The sequence below is a fragment of the Tamandua tetradactyla genome, chromosome 7, assembly GCF_023851605.1.
Source record: "Tamandua tetradactyla isolate mTamTet1 chromosome 7, mTamTet1.pri, whole genome shotgun sequence".
NCBI lineage: Eukaryota > Metazoa > Chordata > Mammalia > Pilosa > Myrmecophagidae > Tamandua > Tamandua tetradactyla.
In genome coordinates, this window is record NC_135333.1 from 27766368 (window position 1) to 27790106 (window position 23739).

General features: G+C 50.1%; 1 protein-coding gene across 3 annotated transcripts; it reads left to right on the forward strand.

Annotated features, from left to right (window-relative positions):
- Positions 1-443: 443 nt before the first annotated feature.
- MCM5 (minichromosome maintenance complex component 5) lies at positions 444-22766 on the forward strand. 3 transcript variants are annotated; one of them, XM_077168667.1, is made up of 17 exons: positions 444-595; positions 840-1014; positions 2684-2810; positions 2904-3032; positions 4834-5006; positions 6553-6708; positions 8481-8647; positions 10283-10454; positions 11483-11594; positions 12776-12919; positions 13306-13371; positions 13541-13717; positions 14532-14644; positions 16121-16249; positions 17157-17299; positions 21413-21540; positions 22453-22766. In XM_077168667.1, the coding sequence occupies exons 2-17, from the start codon at positions 848-850 to the stop codon at positions 22552-22554; spliced, it is 2205 nt and encodes a 734-aa protein (XP_077024782.1). In that variant the 5' UTR covers positions 444-595; positions 840-847; the 3' UTR covers positions 22555-22766. The 3 variants fall into 3 exon arrangements, with proteins under 3 accessions (XP_077024782.1, XP_077024784.1, XP_077024783.1); XM_077168669.1 differs by lacking the exons at positions 444-595; positions 840-1014 and adding an exon at positions 1322-2058; XM_077168668.1 differs by lacking the exons at positions 444-595; positions 840-1014 and adding an exon at positions 1322-2040.
- Positions 22767-23739: the final 973 nt, after the last annotated feature.

The following is a 23739-nucleotide window of genomic DNA, read 5'->3' on the forward strand; positions in this document are numbered from 1 at the left end:
CTGTTACAAAACGGGGCAAATGGAGCCGATAATTTCTTAACTCTTAGCTCTTGCACCCCACGGCTCTGAAAAGGATCATTTTCCCACCAGACTTTTAAACTGGCTTAAGGAAACTACAAAAGAAAACCGTCAGCGCTCCCGCTATCCGCGGATATCTGCGGATCTCCACCCCTCTCCGCCCCTCTCCACCCCTCTCCGTCCCTCTCCGTCCCTCTACGCGAGTACCGGTCCTTCCGCCATCTTCGTGCCCGCCCCGCCTCGGGCCTGGGCAGCCGCTGGTTTCTTCCCACTCAGAAGTTTCGCGCCAAATTGTCCTGTACACAAAATGGAGCCCGGAAGGAGACGACGTCTGACGTCATGCAGCCCCGCAGCCAATCCGCTTCGGCAGCCGGCTCGGAAGGCCCGGCTGGGGAGATTCCGGATTCGATCACGCGGGTACAAAACGGCCCAATCGCCGGCCGTGGGGACTCGGCCAACCAATCGGGGCGCAGCAGTCTCGGTCTCCGGACGCGCTATCTCGGTTTTCCCGCGAAACTCGGCGGCCGAGTGTGGGGCTTTTGGTTTCTCTGGGTCTGTGGAGCTCCGGGTGGGAGAGGTGAGATCGAGGGTCGTGGGAGCCAGCCCACGGCGGGTGTGTTGACATTTCATTTGGGGGTGCAGTGGAGTGTGGCAAGGGTTTTTCCTGGGAACACTGGGGTGGGACCCCGGGCTGGCGTGGGAGAGCCAGGGTCACACCCGATACCCCGACTTGAAGCCGGGAGCCCCCTGCCCCTCATTCGAAGGCGAGGACACAGGCGCGCGGTCCCCCACCCTGCTCTGACTCTCTGTTCCCGCGCCAGGTGCAGTCATGTCGGGCTTCGACGACCCTGGCATTTTCTACAGCGACAGTTTCGGGGGGGACCCTGGGGCCGATGAGGGGCAGGCCCGCAAGTCGCAGCTGCAGAGGCGCTTCAAGGAGTTCCTGCGGCAGTACCGAGTGGGCACCGACCGTACCGGATTCACCTTCAAATACAGGTGTGGGGGCTGGAGGGGTGGCTGGAGGAAAGGCGCACCTGCAAATCACTCTGTTCCTGGAGCTGGGATAACGGGCCATGTTTGGCCACATCTTTTCATTCAGACTCTTTTAGTGTCGTAGAGCCCAGGTGGGGAAACGTGAAGGAAGCATGTGAAGGGGCCTGTCCTGGTTCTTGGGGATTTGGGGTCCAGCAGGTGCTTTTCCCACTCACTGTTCCCTCCCCCCCCCATCCCCATGGCGTACAGTTTTGCATGGGGTTAACTTTTGAGTAAGTCACATGTTGAGTGAACCAACAACAAGCCAGCTGGAGCCAGGTGGACAGAGATGGCCCTTGGTTCTTTATCCTGGTGTTGTTCACTGTTCATATGCTTTTACTGTCTTTCTAGATGATATCTGTGATATCCTGTGGTAAACTCAAGTTCTCTATAGGTGTGAAAGGTGAGGGCAGTAGAAATGAGTCACTTCATTCATTTATTCAGTCTTGCAGCTTATATTGACTGAGCATCTGCTGCATGTCAGATACTGTCCCAGATGCCAGGCTATACAGCTCAGAGCAAGATGGGCAAAGTCCCTGCTCCTTGGTTCTTTTTACAAACCTGGGGCATGTCAAACCGTTGTAGGCTCTGCTCCTTTCCTTGAGACCTTAAAATACAGAGAACATATATTTGTTAAAGTCAGGCTCAAGACTGGACCTGACTAGTTATTAGCTGAGTAACTTTTCTGAGTGATAATCTTGCTAGGCTTCAGTTTTCTGTAAAGTAGATATGCTCATTCTTTCTTCCATTTATTCAGGTGACTTTGTAAGGTGACTTACAAAGGTGACTTTGATTACCTGCTGTGTGCTAGACCCTGAGATCCAAAAATGGTAATTGCCCTTGTGAAGCTCATAAATCAGTAAGGCGAGGCCTAGAGACCAGTGAGGTAATAATTACATCAAAGGAGAAATGTAGAAGGCAGAAGAGTTAAGGGAGGCTTCTAGAGGACCTGAACGTTGAGTTGACTTTTGGCAGAAGGAAGAGTTTCAGGTGTGGAAAGCATTCCAAGTAGGAGCAGTTTCCTGGGCAGAGGAATGGGGTGGCCTGTTTTGGTAGGGGACTCACAGTGGCCCCTAGACATAGTGAAAGAGGAAAGGGACCTGAGATGAGACTGGGAACAGGCTGTTACTAGATCAGTGGTCTCCAAAATGTGTTCTTAGAATACCTCCAGTGGGGTGTTGTATAAGGACTTTGGCAGTTGACAAAACAGACTAGGTCCCTGCTGGGTCAGATCTTCCCAGTTTGAGGAGTGTGTGTTGTTAGTCTCCGGGAGTGAGTTAAAGGCTCTGAGGAGTCCTTCAGTGAAAGAACTGGTTTGCAGCGAGTGTTTCCCAAACTGACCTGTGTGTGCACAGAACCCTTTCTTTGCACGTCTGTTAATACCTTCCAGTTGCTCGTGAACTGATTACTTGGAATTTCTTTGGAGAAACACTCCTGTTGGCATTGGGAGCCTTTGTAGGATTAAATAATAGAATGACCTGGAATGAGATGTGAGTTTGGAAAGAGGAGTAGTGTGTCAATGGCTACAATGTGGGGAGATTCTGGTGCACAGGTGTACCTCAGCCAGTCTTGGTCTTCTCTCTGTTTCTATCCCCACCCCACTCCACCGACCTTGCCCACCTACCCACTCCAGGGATGAACTCAAACGGCATTACAACCTTGGGGAATACTGGATTGAGGTGGAGATGGAGGATCTGGCAAGCTTTGATGAGGACCTGGCCGACTACCTGTATAAGCAGCCAGCTGAGCACTTACAACTGGTGAGTAGGTCTCCATCCCTGAGCGCTTCCCCCCACCACTGAAACTTGCCCTGCCTCCAGCCACTAACCACCTGTCCCCTGTCTTCTCTCCAGCTAGAGGAAGCTGCCAAGGAGGTAGCCGATGAAGTGACCCGGCCCCGGCCCACTGGAGAGGAGGTGCTCCAGGACATCCAGGTCATGCTGAAGTCAGATGCCAGCCCATCCAGTATTCGCAGCCTCAAGGTGGGTCTGCCTTGAGGCCGGTCCAAGGCTGATGGCAGCTGCTGCATGGCGGAGAGGGGCTTCACATACAGGCTGTATTGGGTGCAGCTTTGTGACCCTGAGCAAGTCACAACCTTTCTGAGCCTGTTTGCTTCTTTGTAAAAAGCAACTCATTGGACAGAAGTTTTCTGAGCTTCTTCAGGGGGTAAAACTTTGACTCAGGTCCTAGAGAAACATGATGAACTAAACTGACGAACTCTTGACCTCAAAGAATTAATATTCAGTGGGAAAATAGTAGGTTGGCTGGGAGTTTGTTTAACTTTTCAAACATTAATATGTTTAGAGACTAGCCTAAAGAATCCCTACATACTTATCACCCAGTTCAGTAATTAGCAACTGATAGCCAGTCTTGGGACTGTTTTGAAGCAACTTCCATGAATTGTGTAATTTCATCTGAAACTTTTGGTGTGCCTATCTAGAAAAAAAAAGAGTCATTTTCACACTTAAAAATTAACATTACTGCCTTATTTGGAGTAAGAATGGTCATAAGATGGGCAAATTTAGATAGAAGTGACTTGTCCCGAGTCTCTAAGCAGATTTTGGCAGAGCTTGAACTGGAACGTGGGTCCCCTGCCTCCAAGGCTAGTACTCTCTAGTACTGTGTGGGTCATGGAACGCTACCATTGGAGCTTGAATTTGGTCCTCATGACATCTGCCCCTTTGTAGCGAAATGTGCTACCTCCCTGCATTGTGCTGTGAGATCCTTAAAAGCAGGGGCCAAACTCTGCAAGGAGGATTGTTGCTCTCTTCCACTACACTGTACAAGCCATTCAGGGGTGAAAGACTCCCCGACAATGTGGGGCATGACTCCTGGGAATGAGTCTGGCTCTGGCACTGTGGGATGCGATCGACAGCGCCTTCCTGACTGAAAAGGGGGGTGTGGCCAGGGGGGTAAGTGTAATAAGGCGTCAGGGACCAAGAAAAATCAAATGAAGTCAATAGTCTGTTCTGGAGGCTGCTTTTAGTAAGCTTCAGCAGGATAGTGTTAATTGCCATGGTTTGTTAAACAGCTATCAGTATCCACTCCTGTTGACTCTTAAGAGCACCTAGGGCTCAAATTGAGAATCTATAAAGGTTTCATGCGCTAGGTTTGCCTTCCTGGAACATATAATTCCCAGAGGGTTCATAGGTCAGATAGATCCTGAAACCCAGAGGGTCCAGCCTCTCCAAGATTATCAGTTAATCACATCCCCCTATCCTTTAGTGTTGACATCCCTTCTCAGCATGAAAAAATCAGAAGGGCATTCCCCAAAGATCCCTATAGATTGGGAAAGGGATTAAAGGAGAAGGAAGAGATATAACAGAGAAAATGGGATTTAACAAACAAGTGTGGCTGCTGAATCACTATATTAATATTCCTTCCAGCTTCCAGTGTTTGGTAACAGCTAGAAGGGAAAATCTGAGAGGATGAAATGGTAGCCCATGACAAATTCTAGGATCTGTTCTATAACTGCTTGTTGACATGTACTTTGAAAATTACTGCTTTTTTCTTTCTTTGCTTTGTATTTATGTTATTATACAATGAAAAAAAGTTTTGTTTTGTTTTTTGCCACGCCTGACGCTCCTGCACGTCCATTGCAGCTTGGCTGTGGATGGATGCCTTGAAAACTGTTTTTCTGCTGAACAGAATAGCTGTCCTCCCCACCCCTCCTCCCCCAGCTCCATGCCTATCTCCCCCGTTCCTCACCCTGGACATTTCCCAACACATTTCAGGTCTCCCCCAGCTCCCTTTAACCAACACCCCTCTGTGGTCCTGTTGCAGTCCGACCTGATGTCACACCTGGTGAAGATCCCTGGTATCATCATCGCAGCCTCTGCGGTCCGTGCCAAGGCCACCCGTATCTCCATCCAGTGCCGCAGCTGCCGCAACACCATCACCAACATCGCCATGCGCCCCGGCCTGGAGGGCTACGCCCTGCCCCGGAAGTGTAACACGTAAGTGGGTCACCTATAGCCTGCAAGGCCAGGAGGGTCTCAGGGCTTGGTGTGTAGCTGCTTATTAAAGACCCCTGGGGAGGGCTGGGCAGATAGGATTAGCCTTTCTCAATAAATGGAAGTGCCATCTTTCCAGGGGTACAGGCCCCAATTTTTGGTGTCATAATATTTCTCCATTTTATATCTGAACCATCAGGAAATCCTTTGGTCTCTGCCTTGAAGTATGCATTCAGACCATTTCTTCCCTACCTTTGGCATGTTCTATACTATTTCCCCATCTCTTGTCACCTGGATCTATGTAGGAGCCTCTCCTGAGCCCCTCACGCCCACCCTTGTCCCCCAGTCACCTCTCCACCCAGCAGCCTGCGTGACTCTTTTGAAATGTAAGCAATTCATTCGGTTCCCAGCTCACTCAGAGTGAAGTCCTGCTGCGGCCTGCTCCCAGTTCCCTCTGGCACTTCCTCCCTTCTCATCCCCCTCTACCCGCCCCAGGAAGCTGCGTCTTGCTGTCCAGAAACACTAAGGTTACCCCATCTTGGGACCTTTTTAGAACTTGCCATTTCCTCTGCCCAGAACACTCTTTCAGCCTTCCACACACTCTGTTCTGACTTCCTTCAGGTTTCTTCTCAACTGTCACCTCATTGGAGGTGTCTCCCCTTGCGCTTTTTGTTTTACATTTGGCACACGCATACCTGGCCGCTCTTCCTCTCATGTGCCTACTTCTTTTCACACACCTTGCGCTACTTGTTACGTTATGTAGCTGTTTGCTGGTTTGTTTGTTTGTCTCCACTGATTAGACTTTAAGCTCCATACAAGCAGAGACATTTTTTTTACTTTTTAATTATTTTTAAAAATTTATTTTTAGTGCCTTAAAACAACCTGAATTTTTTATTTTTTGGTTCTGGAGATCAGAAGTCCAAAATCCATTTCACCGGATTAAAGTCAGTGTACTGCAGGGCTGCTTCCTTCTGGAGGCTCCAAAGGGAGAATCCGTTTCCAGGCAGTTCACTTTCTAGTGGTTCCCGGTATTCTTTGGTTTGGGCCCCTTCCTTTTCAAAGCACATTTCTCCAATATCTTTAGGCAGGGAGTTTTTGTTCATGGCTGTGCCCCTGCATCTAGCACAGTGCCTGGCATGTGGCAGGTGCTTTGCTTTGATGTTTGCTAGTTGATTTTGCTATAATGTTGAGTTTTGAGCAGAATGGTACAGAGAAGTAGAGCTGCCTAGAATCTCATTGGAAGAGTTCTTGGGATTTGAGTCGGGGGTTGCTAAGGTTGTTGACAATCTAGCTCCTGGAGCACAAAGGTCTGTGAGGGAACTGGGTAGTGACTTGCCTTCCATTGCCTGGCAAACTAACTGGAGAGGCGGGCCTCAGTCAGTTCTTAGATTCCTAATTGGTTCTTGGCCTCACTTTTGGCCTGTTCCTAACACCTTCTGGTGATAACTCACATTGCTGCTGGTCTCGCCTTGTGACTCATGGGATGGATGAGCCCCAGCTCTTGGGGTACCTCTGGTGACCAGCTCCTGCCCCTCTCCTCTTCATGCAGAGATCAGGCTGGTCGCCCCAAGTGCCCACTGGACCCCTACTTCATCATGCCTGACAAATGCAAGTGTGTGGACTTCCAGACCCTGAAGCTCCAGGAATTGCCTGATGCGGTGCCCCATGGCGAGATGCCCAGACACATGCAACTCTATTGCGACAGGTGAGGTGCAAGGGCTTGGAAGTGGGCATCAAGTGTTGCATGTCCCTGCACCTTACAGCAGGTGCTGGGCATGGATCGTGTGCATTGTCTGGAGCATGGTGAGTGGGCAGGGGACAAAGGGAAGAAGATGGTGGCTGCAGGGCAGTTGCTCTGGGCTTACCACTTCTTTTAGGTTTCATTTCTGATTTTCCCCATGACTTGGGTAGGGCATGGCAGCCCCCATTTTACAGAAAAGGAAATGTAACTTTGGAAGTTAACTAGCTTAATGGAGGAGCTGGGCTTTGAACCTACATCTGTTGCTTTCCAAAGCCCATATTCTTCCTAGGAGCATCTCCCCAGCCCTCTTAGAACTGAGAGGTTCAGAAAAATGTTCTAACATGCCCAGGGCGGCAAAGCTAGAAAATCAGCTACTGGAAAAGCCTATTTCCAGCCGAGTACCTCAACTCCCCCTGGGACTTACCATTAAAATTCTGCCTTGGGTTTGCTAAGCAAGTTGGAGAGAGGTTATAGGGAGCTGGGCCTGGGCCTGCCCCTTTGGTTATTGGGAAGAAGCTTTAGAGAGCCTTCATGAGGCTTCTTAACCTGGGCTTCAGATGCTCTGAAGTTGCATGTGAATGTTCTGTATGTGAAATACAGATATTTATTTGTAGGTGTAAATATTTATATTTCTATAAATTACATCTATATAATATATAAATATAACTTCCATCAGTGACAGTAGAGTGTGTAGAAGTCAGACTCTTGAGCATGTTACGTGAGTTTGATGAGCCTCAGTTTCCCCATCAGTAGAATGGGGGCAATGACAGTCCTTAACTCTCTCATAGGAATGCTGTGAGATTTAAGTTGGAAAATGCATGTCAAATGCTTGGCACAATTCCTGGCCTAAATTAAGTAATTAGTGTATATTTAGATTATTCTCCAAGGGGCATGTATACGTAAGCTAAAAAGCTTAAGTTGGAGGATATAGAAGAGAGGAGTCGGAAGCTCATAGAATGTTGAAGAGGACATCAGTGGTCCTTTATGAGGTGTGACTCTGCTTTAGAAACAACTTTTATATCTATTGTCTTGCAGGATGCCATGATAGTTGAGGCAGGCCTCACCTGACCTCTCACTTTATCATCCCCATAAAGAAACAGGCTCAGAGTGATTTCTTTGAGGCCACACAGCTGCAGAGTGACAGTACAGATTCAGGTCCAAGTCCCCTCCACATCAACTTGGCTCTGGTTAGAAGAGATTTAGAGACTTTCTTGTTCCAATATCTTACTTTAAAGAGAAAATGAAAGCCCAGAGGCAGAAGTATTTGGCTAAAATCATGGATCCTGAAAGAGGCAGAAATGGGGAGTACCTGTACAAGGAGGCTGGGAGGGAATAGAGGAAGGCCCCACCTTAAGCTGGCAAAAGGGAGTCATGTGGCGAGTCTTAACAGCAGAGGTGATGGGGATGGGGCTTCTGAAGGGCTGGCTGGGCCAGCCCCATACTTGAAGGCAGAGAGGGCCAGGCTGCCACCTGCCTTCCTGCTTGGCTGCCGCCCAACTGGGGCTTATCAGCCCCTCCAAGCAGCTGAGTCATCTAAGCATGGGCTGGGCTATGAGGAGGGAGAGATGGACCATTCTGTGGGCCTCAGAGGGGTGGCGTGGGATGGCACCACCTCCATTTTGATGCCTTTGGTGGAAATGCCAAGGTGGACTGTGAATGAGAGGAATGGATGGGCCGGGACTTGCTCCCCCTGGGATCTCACCTTTTCTTCTTCCTCCCCTGTCCTCTGCTCTCAGATACCTGTGTGACAAGGTCGTCCCTGGGAACAGGGTCACCATCATGGGCATCTATTCCATTAAGAAGTTTGGCCTGACTTCCAGCAGAGGCCGCGACAGGGTGGGCGTGGGTATCCGGAGCTCCTACATCCGTGTCCTGGGCATCCAGGTGGACACAGATGGCTCTGGTGAGTTGGCTTGGGGTCTTGGTTTGGCCTTGCCAAAAGTCTGTGTTTGCACACCTCTGGACAGGTGGCTCATTACCTCGTGAGGTAGCCCAGGACGTCCTTGTAGTTCTCATACTGTTAGAATGTCCATTTTTACATTAAGTAAAACCTTGTAACTGTAGAGCATCAAGTTTTTGGTCCCAATTGTGGCCCCAGATCTCAGGGTACTTGCCTAAATGTGTGGCTGAAGGACTGAGGACTATGCTTCTCTATCACCAGGAGAAGTGAAATGCACAGGGCTGGGCAGGCTGTGGTGGCTCAGCAGAGTCTCACCTGTCATACTGGAGACCTGGGTTCGATTTCCAGTGCCTGCCTCAGCAAAAAAGAAATGCACAGGTGCTCCTTGCAAGGAGGAGTTTAGATCTAGTTGTAGAAATAAGACAGCTGTGAACAGCTGGGGGACAATTGATATGGGATGCTGGATTGTGTGATTCCAAACAGGTGCTGAAACTTCAAGGTCAGAGAAGGCAAGAGTGGCTGGAGACTTGTGGGGAGGCTCCCTTGCAGAGCTGTGTGTAGACTGGGCTCTGAAAGCTGGCAGAATGTGGAGGATATTCCAGGCGGGATAGGAATGGCTTGAGCTGGTGAAGCCCCTGGGGTACTACATGAGTGCAGGGATGAGTGGGCTGAGCCACGTAAAGGACCTCGAGTGCTCAGTTGAAGAGCCTCTTTAACGTGAGGGCAGTGGGGAGCTGCTGCAAGGGTTTTCAGGTTTTCAGAGTGCAGGGTCCTCCAGGACAAAGTCTCTGGTCCTCTATTTATACAGTCCCTAGGTGAGCTCATCTCGGCTCACAATTTTAAAAAACATCCCTATGCAGTTTGCAGATTTCTATCTCTAACCTATTGTCTCTCCATACTCCAGACTTTTATATACAGCTGTTGACTCCACATGCCCATTTCTATGTCTAAAAGGCACCTCAGCTGTAGCATCTCTAGAGCCAAGGCCTTTACCATCTGCCCTCTCAGATTGGCTCCTCCTGTCTTCCCATCTCAGCTAGTGGCAACTTGTTGTCTTTGCTTCCTCTCTTTTCTCATACCCCACATTTAGCTTGTCCTTAAACCTTACCTTCTCCACCTTCAGAGTATTTCTGGATCTGCTCACCCCTTCTGCCCTGGTCCACCCCCTGTCAGCTCTCCCTGATTGACAGGCCTCTTCACTGGTCTCCTGGACTCCATCATACCCCTGCATCCTCTTCTCTGCATGACAGCCATCAGCATCATGTCCCTCCTTGGCTGAAATGGCTTTCTGTCCCTTGGTAAAGTGAAGGCTTTCCGGTGCTCCCCCAGGGCCCGCCTGATCTGACCTTCTGATACCTTGGACCCCCACCCCCAAACCCCCAAACCTGCTTCCCCTCACTCATGGACGATGGAGCATACCAGCCCCACTCATGGGGAATAAGGAACTAGAGGTCGATGGGTAGAAGTGGGGTGGGGGTAGGGAGGTGGGGTCTGTCTCTGTCTTTACTCAGGCTGAGGCTTGTGCTGTCCTGATTGAGGGCTAGGCCGAGACGGGGGAGTGGACAGGAGGAGGACCCTTCCTGTGGCACACATGCACACACACCCCCACCCACCACCCACACTTCTCTTCCTGTCCAGGCCGCAGCTTTGCCGGTGCTGTGACCCCACAGGAGGAGGAGGAGTTCCGCCGCCTGGCCACCCTGCCCAATGTCTATGAGGTCATCTCCAAGAGCATCGCCCCCTCCATCTTTGGAGGCACAGACATGAAGAAGGCCATTGCCTGCCTGCTCTTTGGAGGCTCCCGAAAAAGGTAGGGCATCAGGGCCTACTGACCACTGGGGTTTGGGAGAGGGCTAGTGGCTGGCCTTGAGGACAGCAGCCAGGACTGGCATGCTCTCTCCATTCTCCCTGTCACCTTCAGCCCTGCCTCCGACTCCCACATTCCTTCCTCAGCTCCCACTTTGCTTCCAGTGGAGGGGTGGGGGCCAATCTGTGCACCTCTCTCTGAAGAGAGCCCCGACCCTGACTGGGTGGGGGGATCTGGTAAGAGCAGTGGGGAGAACACTAGGCTGAGTCAGGAGACCCAGGATTAATTCTCCATTCTGCTCCTCATTCACTGTGACCTCAGGGAGATGCTCCCTGTCTGACCCTGAGGTTCCACCTGAATAAAATAGGTGTAAAAACCTGATAGCCAGAAGCCATCAGGTGCTCTTTTGAAATGATAAAATAATAGAAACATGGAAATGACAGTCCTAACGTTATTAATAAGTAGCATTAGTAGATTAGGAGATCGCCTGGCTATTAATAAGTAGCCAGGCAATCTCCTAAGTCTTGATGTATCTGAAACACAGCCAGTCCTCTCAGCAGCCCTGTGAGAAGGATCCTCTTCTGCACATCTTATAGATGAGAATATTGAGATGTAAAAAGCTAAAGGAATTTGCTGACAGTCACTTGGGTGGAGCCAGGAGCGGGCCCTCTCGGGGCCCTTCTCCAAAACTGTACAGTCCGCTGTTGGCTCTTTTCTTCCCAGCTAAGAGGGATGTCTAACAAATGCTTATTTTGTGTACGTGAACATAGTTTAAGTGTCATTTCCTTTGACCCTGACCTGTTCCCTGGGAGGCAGGCATTTTCCTTCTTTAGGCCAGGCTTCCTGTGGCTAGGGAACCCCAGAGCTAGGCGTGGACATGGGCCACAGGCCAGAGCCCCTGCTACTGTCCCTGCCTTCCTGCCTGCTCCGTGGCCCTGGACAGATTGGGTGGACTGCTAGCCACTCTTCTGGCCACCAGCTGAGTACCCACCTTCAGACTCTCACCTGGTCCCTCCGACCACCTTCCCCAGGCTCCCTGATGGACTCACTCGCCGTGGAGATATCAACCTGCTGATGCTGGGGGACCCTGGGACGGCCAAGTCCCAGCTGCTGAAGTTTGTGGAGAAATGTTCTCCCATCGGGGTGAGTGGCCTGTGATAGCCCTTCTCTCCCCTTTGGCCACCCCAGCAAGGAAGGAGAATGAGGCCCTGCGTCCTGTACACCCTTGGTGGGCCAGGTCTCCCAGAATTTCCTCCTCATTCCTCTTTGCTGAGGTCAGGATGCAGGAACACTGAACCAAGAGTTAGGATGGAGTTTATCAGCCTGGCCAGGAATTAACTGTGAACCTCAAACAAGTCATGTAATCTCCCTGAACCTCAGTTTACCCATCTGCTAAAGGGTAGTATTGATGACAGTAGTAACTCAGACCATGGGCTGGGCCTGTTGTAAGTGCTTCCTGTGTGTTTACTCAGTCCTCACCTCACTAGTACCCCATCTCATGGATGAGGAAACTGAGGCACAGAATAGTTAGGTACCTTGCCCAAAGTCATTTAACCAGTAAGTGCGAAAACAGGAATCTAACACCAAATGTCTGCTAATTGTGTCCTCTGGGGCCTCATAAGCGGGTCTTGAAGGGTCAGCAGAGGGAGAAGAGCCCACCTTTGCCATGTGGTGGGGTTATGCTGGCAGAAGGTGTGGTGTTTGACTGTGAAGTATGCCAGGTTTTCTATGCCAACACCATCTAATGGGAATAAAAAGAAACAAGTATTTTAATATATTTTGTTTAACCCAATATAACAAAAATATCTCAACTTGTAATTCTGTATAAAGTATAAAGAGGCATTTTGCAACATTTTTTAGTGCTAAGTCTTTGTAGTCACATGCGCTTTACACTTCACAGCCTAGTTGGTACCAGCCACATATTCAGGTGCTCCGTGGCAGCACGTAACGTGCAGTTACCGTATTGGGCAGGGCAGGTCTCTATAGGAGACATCCTTTGCAGGGAGTCAGGAGACCCCATTCCAGCTTTGAGTCTAACTTTAAGTTTTTCACAGTCCTCGGACCTCAGTGTGCTTATCTGTGAGCTGAGACCCTAGCAGTCCCTTCCAGGGCTGGGGTGAGGCTCAGGTGAGGTGGTAGGCTGAGCATCCTGGGGGCAGCATCTAGGCCAGACTAGGTGCGGCTTCCTCATTCCAGAGGGAGGAGTGTTAGTTGGAACCCTGGGTTCCAGGCTCTGCCACCAACTTTGATGTGTGACCCTCTGACCCCCTGGGGTCAGTGAGTGGAGCTGGAACTAGGCCCCAACACCTTCCCACCTCTCCCAGGTATACACATCTGGGAAGGGCAGCAGCGCAGCTGGCCTGACAGCCTCAGTCATGAGGGACCCCTCATCCCGGAACTTCATCATGGAGGGTGGAGCCATGGTCCTGGCTGATGGTGGGGTTGTCTGCATCGATGAGTTTGACAAGGTGAGTCTGCCAGCATGTGATAGCCAAGAGGTGGGTGGCACCTAGTAGCTGTGGGGCTGGAGTGTGTGACCTCTGCTTGGACAGCAGAAACAACCTCTGACTTGCTCCAGGAGATGTGGACTCAATCCCCGTCACTCTAGAGTATCTCTGGAAAGCTGCTTTATCTCTCTGAGCCTCAGTTCCCACACCTGGAGAATGGAGAGGGGAGAGCCAGGCCCAGACAGTTGTCACCATGATTGGAGGCGATTCAGCTTATCATCAGCATGGCTTGGAGTCAGCACTTGGGAATGTGAATGATGTCTGCTATTAGTTTTCCTACTGCCGTTGCTTGCTTCCCCACCCTTTTTACTGGGGTGGGTCTGATGGGCCTTCTCTCCCCCAATAAGATGCGAGAAGACGACCGCGTGGCAATCCATGAAGCCATGGAGCAGCAGACCATTTCGATTGCCAAGGTGAGTGGCCTCCTGGTGAGGCACAGCCATGCTTGGGCTGTTGTGATGTCTGGGCCTGCCCCCAGTGCCCAGGCCTCTGATGCAGCCAAAGGTCCAGAATTGAAGTCGGGGGTGACATGTCTTTAGGATCTCTGTCATCTCCTTCCCTTCCTCTTCTTTCTCTTCTCAGGCCGGGATCACCACTACTCTGAACTCCCGCTGTTCCGTCCTGGCTGCAGCCAACTCGGTGTTCGGCCGCTGGGATGAGACAAAGGGGGAGGACAACATCGACTTCATGCCCACCATTCTGTCCCGCTTCGACATGATCTTCATTGTCAAGGATGAGCACAATGAGGAAAGGGATGTGGTACGTCCAGGGGCAGGCTGGGGGCCGCAGGGCGCTTGGGGCCTGGTTTGGCCAGCCATGGACTGCAGAGAACACTGAACCGAGGGATCTGGAACCCGGCAGCCTGGCCTGCTACCGCTCTGATTTGGGGTGAATCACTCTCTGGGCCTCGTTCTTTGAAACAGGAGAGTTGATACTTGGTTTCAAGTAGCAGATATTCAGTTCTGATTTGCAGATTTCTGAAAGAAAATAACTTTTTGGCTTATATAGCCAACATGTCCTGTGGAAGATCTGGTTTGAGGCCTAGCTGGATTCAGGTTCTCAGACAGTGTTTCGTGGCACCCTCCCTGCCTGCCTGCTCTGCTTTCCCTCAAGGTTTGTTCTCAGACTTCCCTCTTATGGTACAAAGACAGCCTCTGACAGCACCAGAATTTTGTCTTGTCAGCTTAACAGCCCCCAAAGAAAAAAGTTCTTTTTTCCATTAGTCTTTTCAAAAATCCCAGGTGTGACTTTCATTCACTTGGATTCCATCAAATGTCCACCCCTGAGACAGAGATCTTGGTTGTCCTTGGCTAGGCCTGGCCATGTACATGCAGAGTGTGGTGGATGGCAGGAGGGACAAGGAACCTTAGGTTCTCTCTAAAAGAAAACCAGCTACCCTCCTAAGAAGGAGCTTGGTATACGCAAGCAAGCAGTCTGAACCTCCCTTTAGTCTCTGTGATCCTGGGACCTCAACACATCAGCTGCTCCTGCCCTGCCTGCCCAACCCCTTTTGGGACCGGGTTTGTGAGGGCTTCAGGGCTGATACAGAGTCCTTTCCCCCCACCCCTCCTAGATGCTGGCCAAACACGTCATCACACTGCACGTGAGCGCGCTGACCCAGACTCAGGCTGTAGAGGGCGAGATTGACCTGGCCAAGCTGAAGAAGTTCATCGCCTACTGTCGCCTGTGAGTCCTGGATGCAGGCACCATGGGGGTGGTGGCCTGCCCAGCCTTTCTGGTCCTCCTCACACAGGACAGCTCGGGTGATGCCGATTCCTAGGTTTTTAGCTCCTCTGACCCTGCTGTACTCCTTTCCTGGCCTGCCCTAGTCACTCAGTGGCTCTCTGCCTCAGTTTCCCCATCTCCAAAATGGAGTAGGATTTAGGTGGTCCTGAAGACCCCCTGGTCTCCAGTGTGCAGTGTGGAACTTCTGGACACTGGCTCTGGGTAACCCCACCCCTCTGGCTGTGTGACCTTGGCCAAGTCAGTTGGCCTTTCAGCCATGCTTCCCTGGATTGATGAAGGATCATGAGTAAGTGTTCCAGTAGTAGTGACCATAATAAGTAGTGAACACTCTTTTGCCAGGCACCATTCTGGACAGTTTATATGCATAAAGGAACTTTAACCCTCCCCCAAAGGTAGGTGTCCCATCATTCCATTTTACAGATAGTGACGGTGAAACAGAAAAAAGAAAAAGTAGTTTGTCCAAGGTCGTGTGTTGGAGGTGATGGAGTCAGGACTTGAACTTAGTGTTTGCTTCCTGAGGTTGTGTTGAGATTCTTGACATACAGCGCCTCAGTTGTCTTTGGTGTGAGTTAAGCCCCTGGGGCTGAGGGATCTTCAGGTAGCCTCTGCTGGGTAGGTGGGGCCCTGCAGATGTTGGCTCCTTGGCTCACCAGCTGCCGTCTGGGTGTGGCAGGAGGCGAGCAGCAGCCAAGTGGCTCCGGGGGCTCCTGTAACTCTGCACTCTGTGTGGTCACTTCCCCGCTCCACCCAGTCCTTCCCACTGGGCCTCAGTACCTTCCACCTTATCATCCGGGTTTGCATGAGGGGATCTGAGACTTCCCCAAATCAGTGATTTGTCAGTCAGTCCCTGGGGCTGGAGGGGACGGGATGGGGTAGACACTGATCCATCTGCCATGGCCCTGCTTACCTCACCACCTCCTGGAAGAGACACGTACCCCGACCCTGGACATTAGTCACTGCTGGGCCTCTCGGGGTGTCATCATGGGTTGGGTGGAGGAGGTGGAGACTGCTGCATAAACCCACGGTTCAGGGGACTCTGGTGGCCTGTGTGGCACTGCTGTAGTCACAGTGGTACCCACTGTTGGCTATGGGGTGTTACTGGTAGCAGAACGCCATACCCCATCCAATGGCAAGGAAGGGACAGCTCTCACCCTTGCAGGCCTTCCTGGCTGCCTTCCACCTATATTTTGACAAAGGTGGCCATTTTTCCTCCCAATGTTGACCCTCTTGGCTCCTACCCACAGCCCGTTTTGAGGTTTAAGTATGTGCCGCTGCTGGTGCCTTTCCCTGTATGAGAAGGCAGCAGTGGTGTGGTGGGAAAGCACATGCCTGAAAGCCCGCAAAGGGCCAGGGCCAGGCCGGACACCCCAAGATGCCCTTCTGGCCTCACACCCACTGTTCCTTACTGTCCTGCAGGAAGTGCGGTCCCCGGCTGTCAGCAGAGGCTGCAGAGAAGCTCAAGAACCGCTATATCATCATGCGGAGCGGGGCCCGTCAGCACGAGAGGGACAGCGAGCGCCGCTCCAGCATCCCCATCACTGTGCGGTGAGCAGGGCCTGGGGCTGGGCTGGACAGATGGACCCCCCTTCCCCAGCAGGAAGTGTAGCCCAGGGCAGTGGCCCATTTCAGACACATGGGCAGGCCTGTGGCAAGGTCTGTTGGACAGAGCGGTGTCCTTTGGCTGTGAGAGGTGTCCTTTTGGCTGTGATCTCTGTATTTCTTGGTGTGTTAGGGCCGGGGAGACCCGAGACCCTCTGCCTTGAAATAGGTATGGCTCCCCCCATTAGGTCTGCAGCCTGAGGGTGAGGGAAGGACCCAGCCTGGGAGTCAAGAGATCTGCGTCCTGGCCTCTGAACCAGTGGGTGAGGGCAGAGAAATTTCTTTTCTCTCTGTGCCTCTGTAGCTCTTAACTTGCTCATTCTCGTTAGTGCACTGCTGATTAATCAGAGGTGATTTGGCTGTACCTGATGGAAAACCAAGTAAAGTAGCTAAATAAGTTAGAAGTTTATTTCCCTCTTATGTCAGAAGGTCCTGAGGTCGGTGTCCAGGACTGGCATGATGGACCCTCAGAATCGTCAAGCCTCCTTCAGGCTCCTTCTTGTCTCATATCACAGGGTGGCTGCCGGAACTTTAGCCGTCATCTTCACACCCCATGCAGGAGGGGAGGAAGGAAGAAAAGGACTCACCCTTTTAAGGCCACTCCCTTAAATTCCTGTAGCCACAACTCAGTCAACCCAGACATACCCAGCTGCAAGTGAGGCTGGCTGTCATGTGCCAGAATAAAATTCGGGATCTGTTACTAAGGAGGAAAGGGAGATGGGTTAGGAGGGACCGAGCTAGCAGTCTCCTCTGTGATCTCCTGCTTGCCGCAAGCCCCTCCCTGATGTCAAGGTGGATGGAAGAGGGGAGAGCAGGCCGAGGCCGCCCTGAGCACCCCGTCACTCCCACACAGGCAGCTGGAGGCCATCGTGCGCATCGCCGAGGCCCTCAGCAAAATGAAGCTGCAGCCCTTCGCCACCGAGGCAGATGTGGAGGAGGCACTAAGGCTCTTCCAGGTGTCCACGCTGGATGCTGCCTTGTCTGGCACCCTGTCAGGTGAGCAGATGCCGGGCGTGGTCCCGTGGGGTCTTGTGGGCTCCCCAGCCCAGAGCTTCTGCTGGGGCTCTGCACTGCTTGTTGCTTCTTCACAGTTGCTGAGCTTCTCTGAGCTTCCTTTTGGCAATAAAGCCCCTCTCCATTTTCTACCCCCCAAGATAGGAGAAAGCAGCTTCTCTCCTACATAGTCTTCTTGACCCAGTTTATTAATAATGATTATACTTTTGTCATTCGTTAAGAACAAAAGCTGGCTGTCCTGTTTGTTGCACTTATAACTGCTTTCAGTACTTACAAAGATATTTCCCTCATTTTACTTTCCATCTGTCCTTCCTGTCTTAAAGATAAGGAAACTGACATTCTGAGAGACGTCTACATGGTACCCGAGGTCCCTTAGCTAGATTCTGACCCCCAGGCCAGCATTTTTCCCACAGTAACCTGTAACTCATACTGCCGCCTTTGGGCTCCACCATTCAACAGACCTTTCCTAAGCACTGATTCTGTGCCGTGCTCTCCTGGGGTCACCCAGCAGATATTGCTGAGGACTTTTAATGCCAGGCATTGTTGTAAGTGCCTGGAATAAAAGAATGAGCAAATCACCAAATCCCTGCCTCTGTGGGAAGGGGCAGAGAGTAAAGAGACATGTACTTGTGAGGTTGGTCCATGGGCAGCAAGGCCGAGTGTCAGAAGAGAGTGGCAGGGCTGTTTTAGAACCTGCTTAGAGTGAGGAAGGGGCTCCCTGGGGAGGTACAGCCTAGGCAGAGGGAATGGAAGTGCCAAAATGCCGAGGAGGGAGCAGGGTTGGTGAGGTCATGAAACCTCCCAGAGGCCAGCGTGACTGGACCGAGGGGATGAGGGGCAAAGAGGAGATGAGGTTGGGAGGAAGTGGGGACAGATCCTGACCTTGCAGAGCCCAGGTGAAGACCCATTCTCTGTCCCAGAGGGGCTTCTTGCAACATGGAGTATTTGCAAACTGAGGGCTCTCAGGGAGACTGAGGACACAGGACAGGAGTGATTTAGGTCAGTCATATTTAAGTTGGGTTTCACGGGCTGTACAGGCCCCTTACTTCAGCCCAAGGTAGGGAAGTCTGCCCTACCCTGCTTGCCACAGGGGACCCTGAAGTTCTCTATTTCCTTGTTCCTCTGTCAGGTTGTTTTATCTTTAGAGAAGAGTGGTGTATTGAAGTCTGCCACTATTAGTATCAAAACATTTATTGCTCCCTTCAGTTTTGCCAATGTTTGCCTCAGTGTATTTTGGAGCTCCTTGATTAGGAACGTAAACATTTATGATTGTTATTTGTTCTTGGTGAAGTGTCCCTTTTAATATGTAGTGTCCTCCTGTCTCTTATGACATCTTTACATTTAAAGTCTATTTTTCTAATATTAGTATAGCTAGTCCTGTCTTCTTTTGGTAACAACTTGAATGAAACATTTTTTTCCATCCTTTCACTTTCATTGTATTTGTATCCTTGGGTTTAAGATGAGTCTCTTGTAAGCATCATATAGATTAATCATATTTCTTAATCTATTCTGCCAATCTGTATCTTTTAGTTGGTGAATTTAGTCTGTTAATGTTACTGTTAACAGTAACGTTACTTTGTGGTTGTTACTGTAGAAGCATTTCTTGAATCTACCATCTTACTCCTTGGTTTTTATTTGTCAAATCTATATATTCTTTTCCACTTCTTTCTTTTTGTCCCTTTAAGTTCCCTTACTGGTACTCTTCAATTCTGTGCCCTCCTCCAGACCTCCTTCTCCTGTCTTTTTTTTTCCAGCAGACAGAACTCCCTTTAGTATTTCTTATAGGGCTGTCTCTTGTTGACAAATTCTCTCAGCCTTTGTCTAAAAATTTTAATCTCTCCCTCACTTTTTTTGTATGCTGTATGCTGGGTGTCACAGTCCATTCTATTTCCATGTGAGTATCCTGTTATTGTAACAACATTTGTTGAATTTATTTTGTTTGTGTTTTGGGAAAAGCTTTGGGTTGGGAATCAAACCGGGGTCGCCTGCATAACAGGCGAGAATTCTTTCACTGAACTACCCTTACACCCCCCTCTCCCTTACTTTCTTTTTTTGCGGGGGGAGTGTATGGTCCAGGAATTGAACCCAGGTCTCCTGCATGAAAGGAGAAACCCTTCTCCCTCACTTTTTAATTTTTTTTATTTATTAAACATAACATACAAACACAAACATTTTTACCATATGATCATTCCATTCTTGATATATAATCAATAACTCATGATATCATCACATAGTTGCATATACATTATCATGATCATTTCCTGGAACATTTGCATCAATTCAGAAAAAGAATCTCCCTCAGTTTTGAAGGACAACTTGGCTAGGTACAGAAGTCTTGCCTGGAAGCCTTTTTCGTTCAGGATCTTAAATATGTCATACCATTGCCTTCTCGCCTCCATAATGCCTGTTGATTAGTCCAGATTCAGTCTTATGTGGTTTCTCTTGTATGTAATAGATCATTTTTCTCATGCTGATTTTAGGACTTTCTGCTTCTCTTCAACATATGATTAGTATGTCTTGGGAGGCCTATTTGGATTTATTCCATTTAGGGTTTGTAGGGCTTCTTTGATTTGCATATTTATGTCTTTTATAAGGATTAGGAAGTTTTCTCTGAATATATCTTCAGCTCTTTCCCAGCCCTTCACCCTTCTCCTTCTGGGACAGTCTTATTTTTGCATGCCTTTTGTTGTCTGTCTTTTCCCTAAGATCTTGTTCCATTTTTTCCACCTTTGTTGCCATTTGTTCTTTTGTGCACTCCAGTTCAATTCTTCTGCCTTCTAGCTCACTTATTCTTCCTTCCTCTTCTAATCTACTCGTGTAACTCTAGTATATTTCTATTTTGGTCTGCAGCATCTTTCATCTGCTATTTTTCTATCTAATCTTTTGAATGTTTTGTTATGCTCTTCTAGTGTCTTCTTGATATCTTTATTTGTTTGTGAATATCCTTTAGTAGTTGGTCCATATTCTGTGTCCCTACCAGTGTTTTGATTTGGTCATTTAGCTGGTCCATTTCTGCCTGGATCTTCACATGCTTTGTTATTTTTTGTTGTGTTCAGAGCATTTCATTATCTAAGGTTATTTTGTGAGTTGGATTCCTTCACTCATCTAAAGTTTTGTATTTACTTGGGTTTGCTTTGAAGGTCCTCTTTTGTACTTGGTTTGTTAGTAATTCCCTGCCAAACCAAGGCCTGGATCTAATGTAGGGGGTATAATTCTATTGGAGGGTCCGTTAAAAGGTGAGCAGGGGTGCATCGTAGTTCAGTGGCAGAACGTCCATCCGCTATGCAGGAGACCTCGGCTTGACTCCCAGCCCATGCATCAAAAAAAAAAAAGAAGAAATTGGAAAAAAAAACCTATTATATTAAGCCATATTAGGCCCCAAAGCCCGGAGACACCCCAAGGTATGTTGGGAGTGAACTCAGACTGGTGTCCACAGAAGAGAAAGAGGGAGAGAAAAAAAGGATTAAAAGTAAAAAGTAAAAAATAAAAAAAATCTAGGCAGATAGGGAGTTTAGTTTGCCAGATAGCACTTACTGCTTCTTCTCAGCAGTTGGCGATCGTGAGCTGCCTCCTCCCCTCAGGCCTGCCTTACCCCATTCACAGCAGCCCACTAGGCAAGATGGTGTGTGCAGCAGGGGGTTGATGTTTTTTTGTGTGCAGCGACTGAACAGTACCAGCTTGCAGGATGGAGCAGCTGATCATAGTGCCCAGGGGCGTGGGCTTTCGTGGCCGGCTCCTAGACTCTCCTCTGGGCTCCCCGTGGGTGCTGCCAGCTATGTTGCTGCACAGGGAGGTCTCCCCAGCCAGTAGCTGGGGCAGGTTGGATTGGAGGGACTGTCTGTTCCCTTGGATCCATACTTACCTGCCTGCCTGTTGCCTGCCCCTGATTGGGTGACAGCTGAGCAGATTCACCCTGCTCTCCCTGTCCTATCCCCCTGCCTCTCTCTACCAGGACCTCCCCACGAAATGTCAAAGACTCTGTTTTATCACTCATCCCCGGTCAGTTTTTCTGTCTCCTCTCTTACCCTGTGGAGCAGGGGTGCAGCCTGCCTATGTGCCTCCACCGTCTCCCTCAGCTCACTTTTCACACCACAGGGGTGGAGGGCTTCACCAGCCAGGAGGACCAGGAGATGTTGAGCCGCATTGAGAAGCAGCTCAAGCGCCGCTTTGCCATTGGCTCCCAGGTATCGGAGCACAGCATCATCCAGGACTTCACCAAGCAGGTGGGCTTCCCGGGGACTGGGGGTATAGGCGGTTCCCTGATGGCTCCCCAAGACCTGGCCCCCCCATCACCTTGTCCTGTTGCTCAGCAGAGAGGCTCTAGGGTCGGGGTGGCATAGAGGTGGGGCAGCTGCCCACCTGCCGCCCCTTGTCCCAGACCTGTTCCTGCCTACCTTTCCTCTCCTGGGGTCTGCTTCCGTCTTGGGTGGGGTGGGTGGATCTTTTACTGTCCCATGAGGGGTGGGGGAAGTGGGGTCCTGGTAGAACCCAGGCCCCTCCTAAGACCCCCCATCTCTCCCTTCTCCACTGTCTGGTTTTTCAGGGGTTGGATGCTCAGAGCCTAGAGGGCATCCTCCCAGCTCGCCAGGGAGGGTGCTGCTGCCCTCACAGCAGGAGATGGGGCCTTCCAGATGCTGTGCAGAAATTACCATCATCTTTAGACGGCTCTGGCTTCTGGACTCGGCTCCCTTTCATTTCCAGCCTTACGTTTCCATCTTAGAGCAGTCTTATGCAGTAGGTGGTATCCTGCCCGTACTGCAGGTGGGGAGACAGGTTTAGAGAGGATTAGGGATGGCAAGTGCCAGATGTACTCAAGTCAGATGGACTTGATTTTAAGTACCAGCTCTAGCACTTAATTGAGCAAGTGGCTTAGCCTCTCTGCGCTTCAGTTTACTGCCCCGTGAGGTGGCGACAATCATAGCAGCAGCCATACAGGGTTCTGGAGTACGGAATGAGTTAATGTGTGTAGAGTAGGGGCCTGTACGATACGCTCAGGAAATATGCACTCTTTTTACTATCAGAGGGCGTGAGAGCCTTTTATACATGTGAAGTTCCTTGTGAGCAGAGGGGTGCTGGGTCTCGGAGCACTGTGGGTGTTCTGGGGGGTTCCTTCATCCATCCCTGTGTCCCCACAGAAATACCCAGAGCACGCCATCCACAAGGTCCTACAGCTGATGCTGCGGCGGGGCGAGCTCCAGCATCGCATGCAGCGCAAGGTCCTCTACCGCCTCAAGTGAGCCGCACCGCCTACTGCGGCCTCTGCCTCCCCAGCCGCATTGCCTCCAGCTTCCCACCTGCCCTCCTCTCCGTCCCTGGGAGGGGGGACCCCTGCCCCACAGAAAGGAGCACCTGGGTCCTGTCTTGCTGCTTCTGGGCGTCAGCCTCTGCACTTCCAGGAACTGTGCCTTTGGAATTTGTTGAGATAATAAAGCGTGGCTGTATTTGGTTATCTGTCGGCTTCTGTGCTTAGTGACCTGCTGCCTGCTGTCCTGCCCTCACAGGCTTTGGGGCCAGGCAGACCCAGGTTCTGACCTGGACCTGCCACTGGGCTCCCGAACTTGTTTCTTCAGCTGTTCAGCTCTTGCCTCACTGGTGCTGGTGAGAATTCAGCCCAGTTCAGTACGTGCTTTGTAAGGTGTGTACAGACCCTGCCTTTCGGTGCCTTGGTTTCCTAATCGGAAACAGGGATGCCACTGGTACCTGCCACACAGGGTTGTTCTTAGATCAAATGAGGTACTGTTTGGAAAGGGCCAGGCAAGGCCCGACAGTGTGATAAGAGCTTCCAGGGACATGCTTAACAGGTCTTCCTGCACATCGTAGAGCAGAAGTGCTGGAATTCTGTGGACCGTTTTTCTTCTACAGGGCCACCTACAAGCTGTGGGCCCTGGGTAGGCCCTCTATCTCTCTGTGCCTCAGTTTATCATTAGCAACCTGGAGATACTGGATGCACATATCATGAGTTTTGAAGATGGAACCATGGAAGGCACTAGTGATGGCAATATTGGAGCAAAAAGCGTAATGTTTTGGTAATTATTTTGCCTGATACCCTTAGTTCAATAGCAATATGTTATTTTAAAGAAAGAATTCACAAAACTAAAGAAAAACCAGCAAATTAATTGTTTTTTTTAAATACATAGCTTGAGAAATATAAAGCATTAAGCAAAATACCTCATTCTTATTTACAGCTAATGTATTAGTAAGTAGATGCTAAATAATAAGACAATTCAATTGATGAAGAACTTGAAGTAAAATTACTTGATCTTTCTAAAAAACACACAAAAGCTCTGCATCTGTGCTGTCATTGTTGACTCACAAGTACATTTGTGCACAAAATTTCCCAGCTCCTTAAAGCCCTTTCTGACTTGGCGCGTTATGGAGAAATGGAAAGATGAGAGTTATGAGCTATGTCAGTTTTCCTCTGA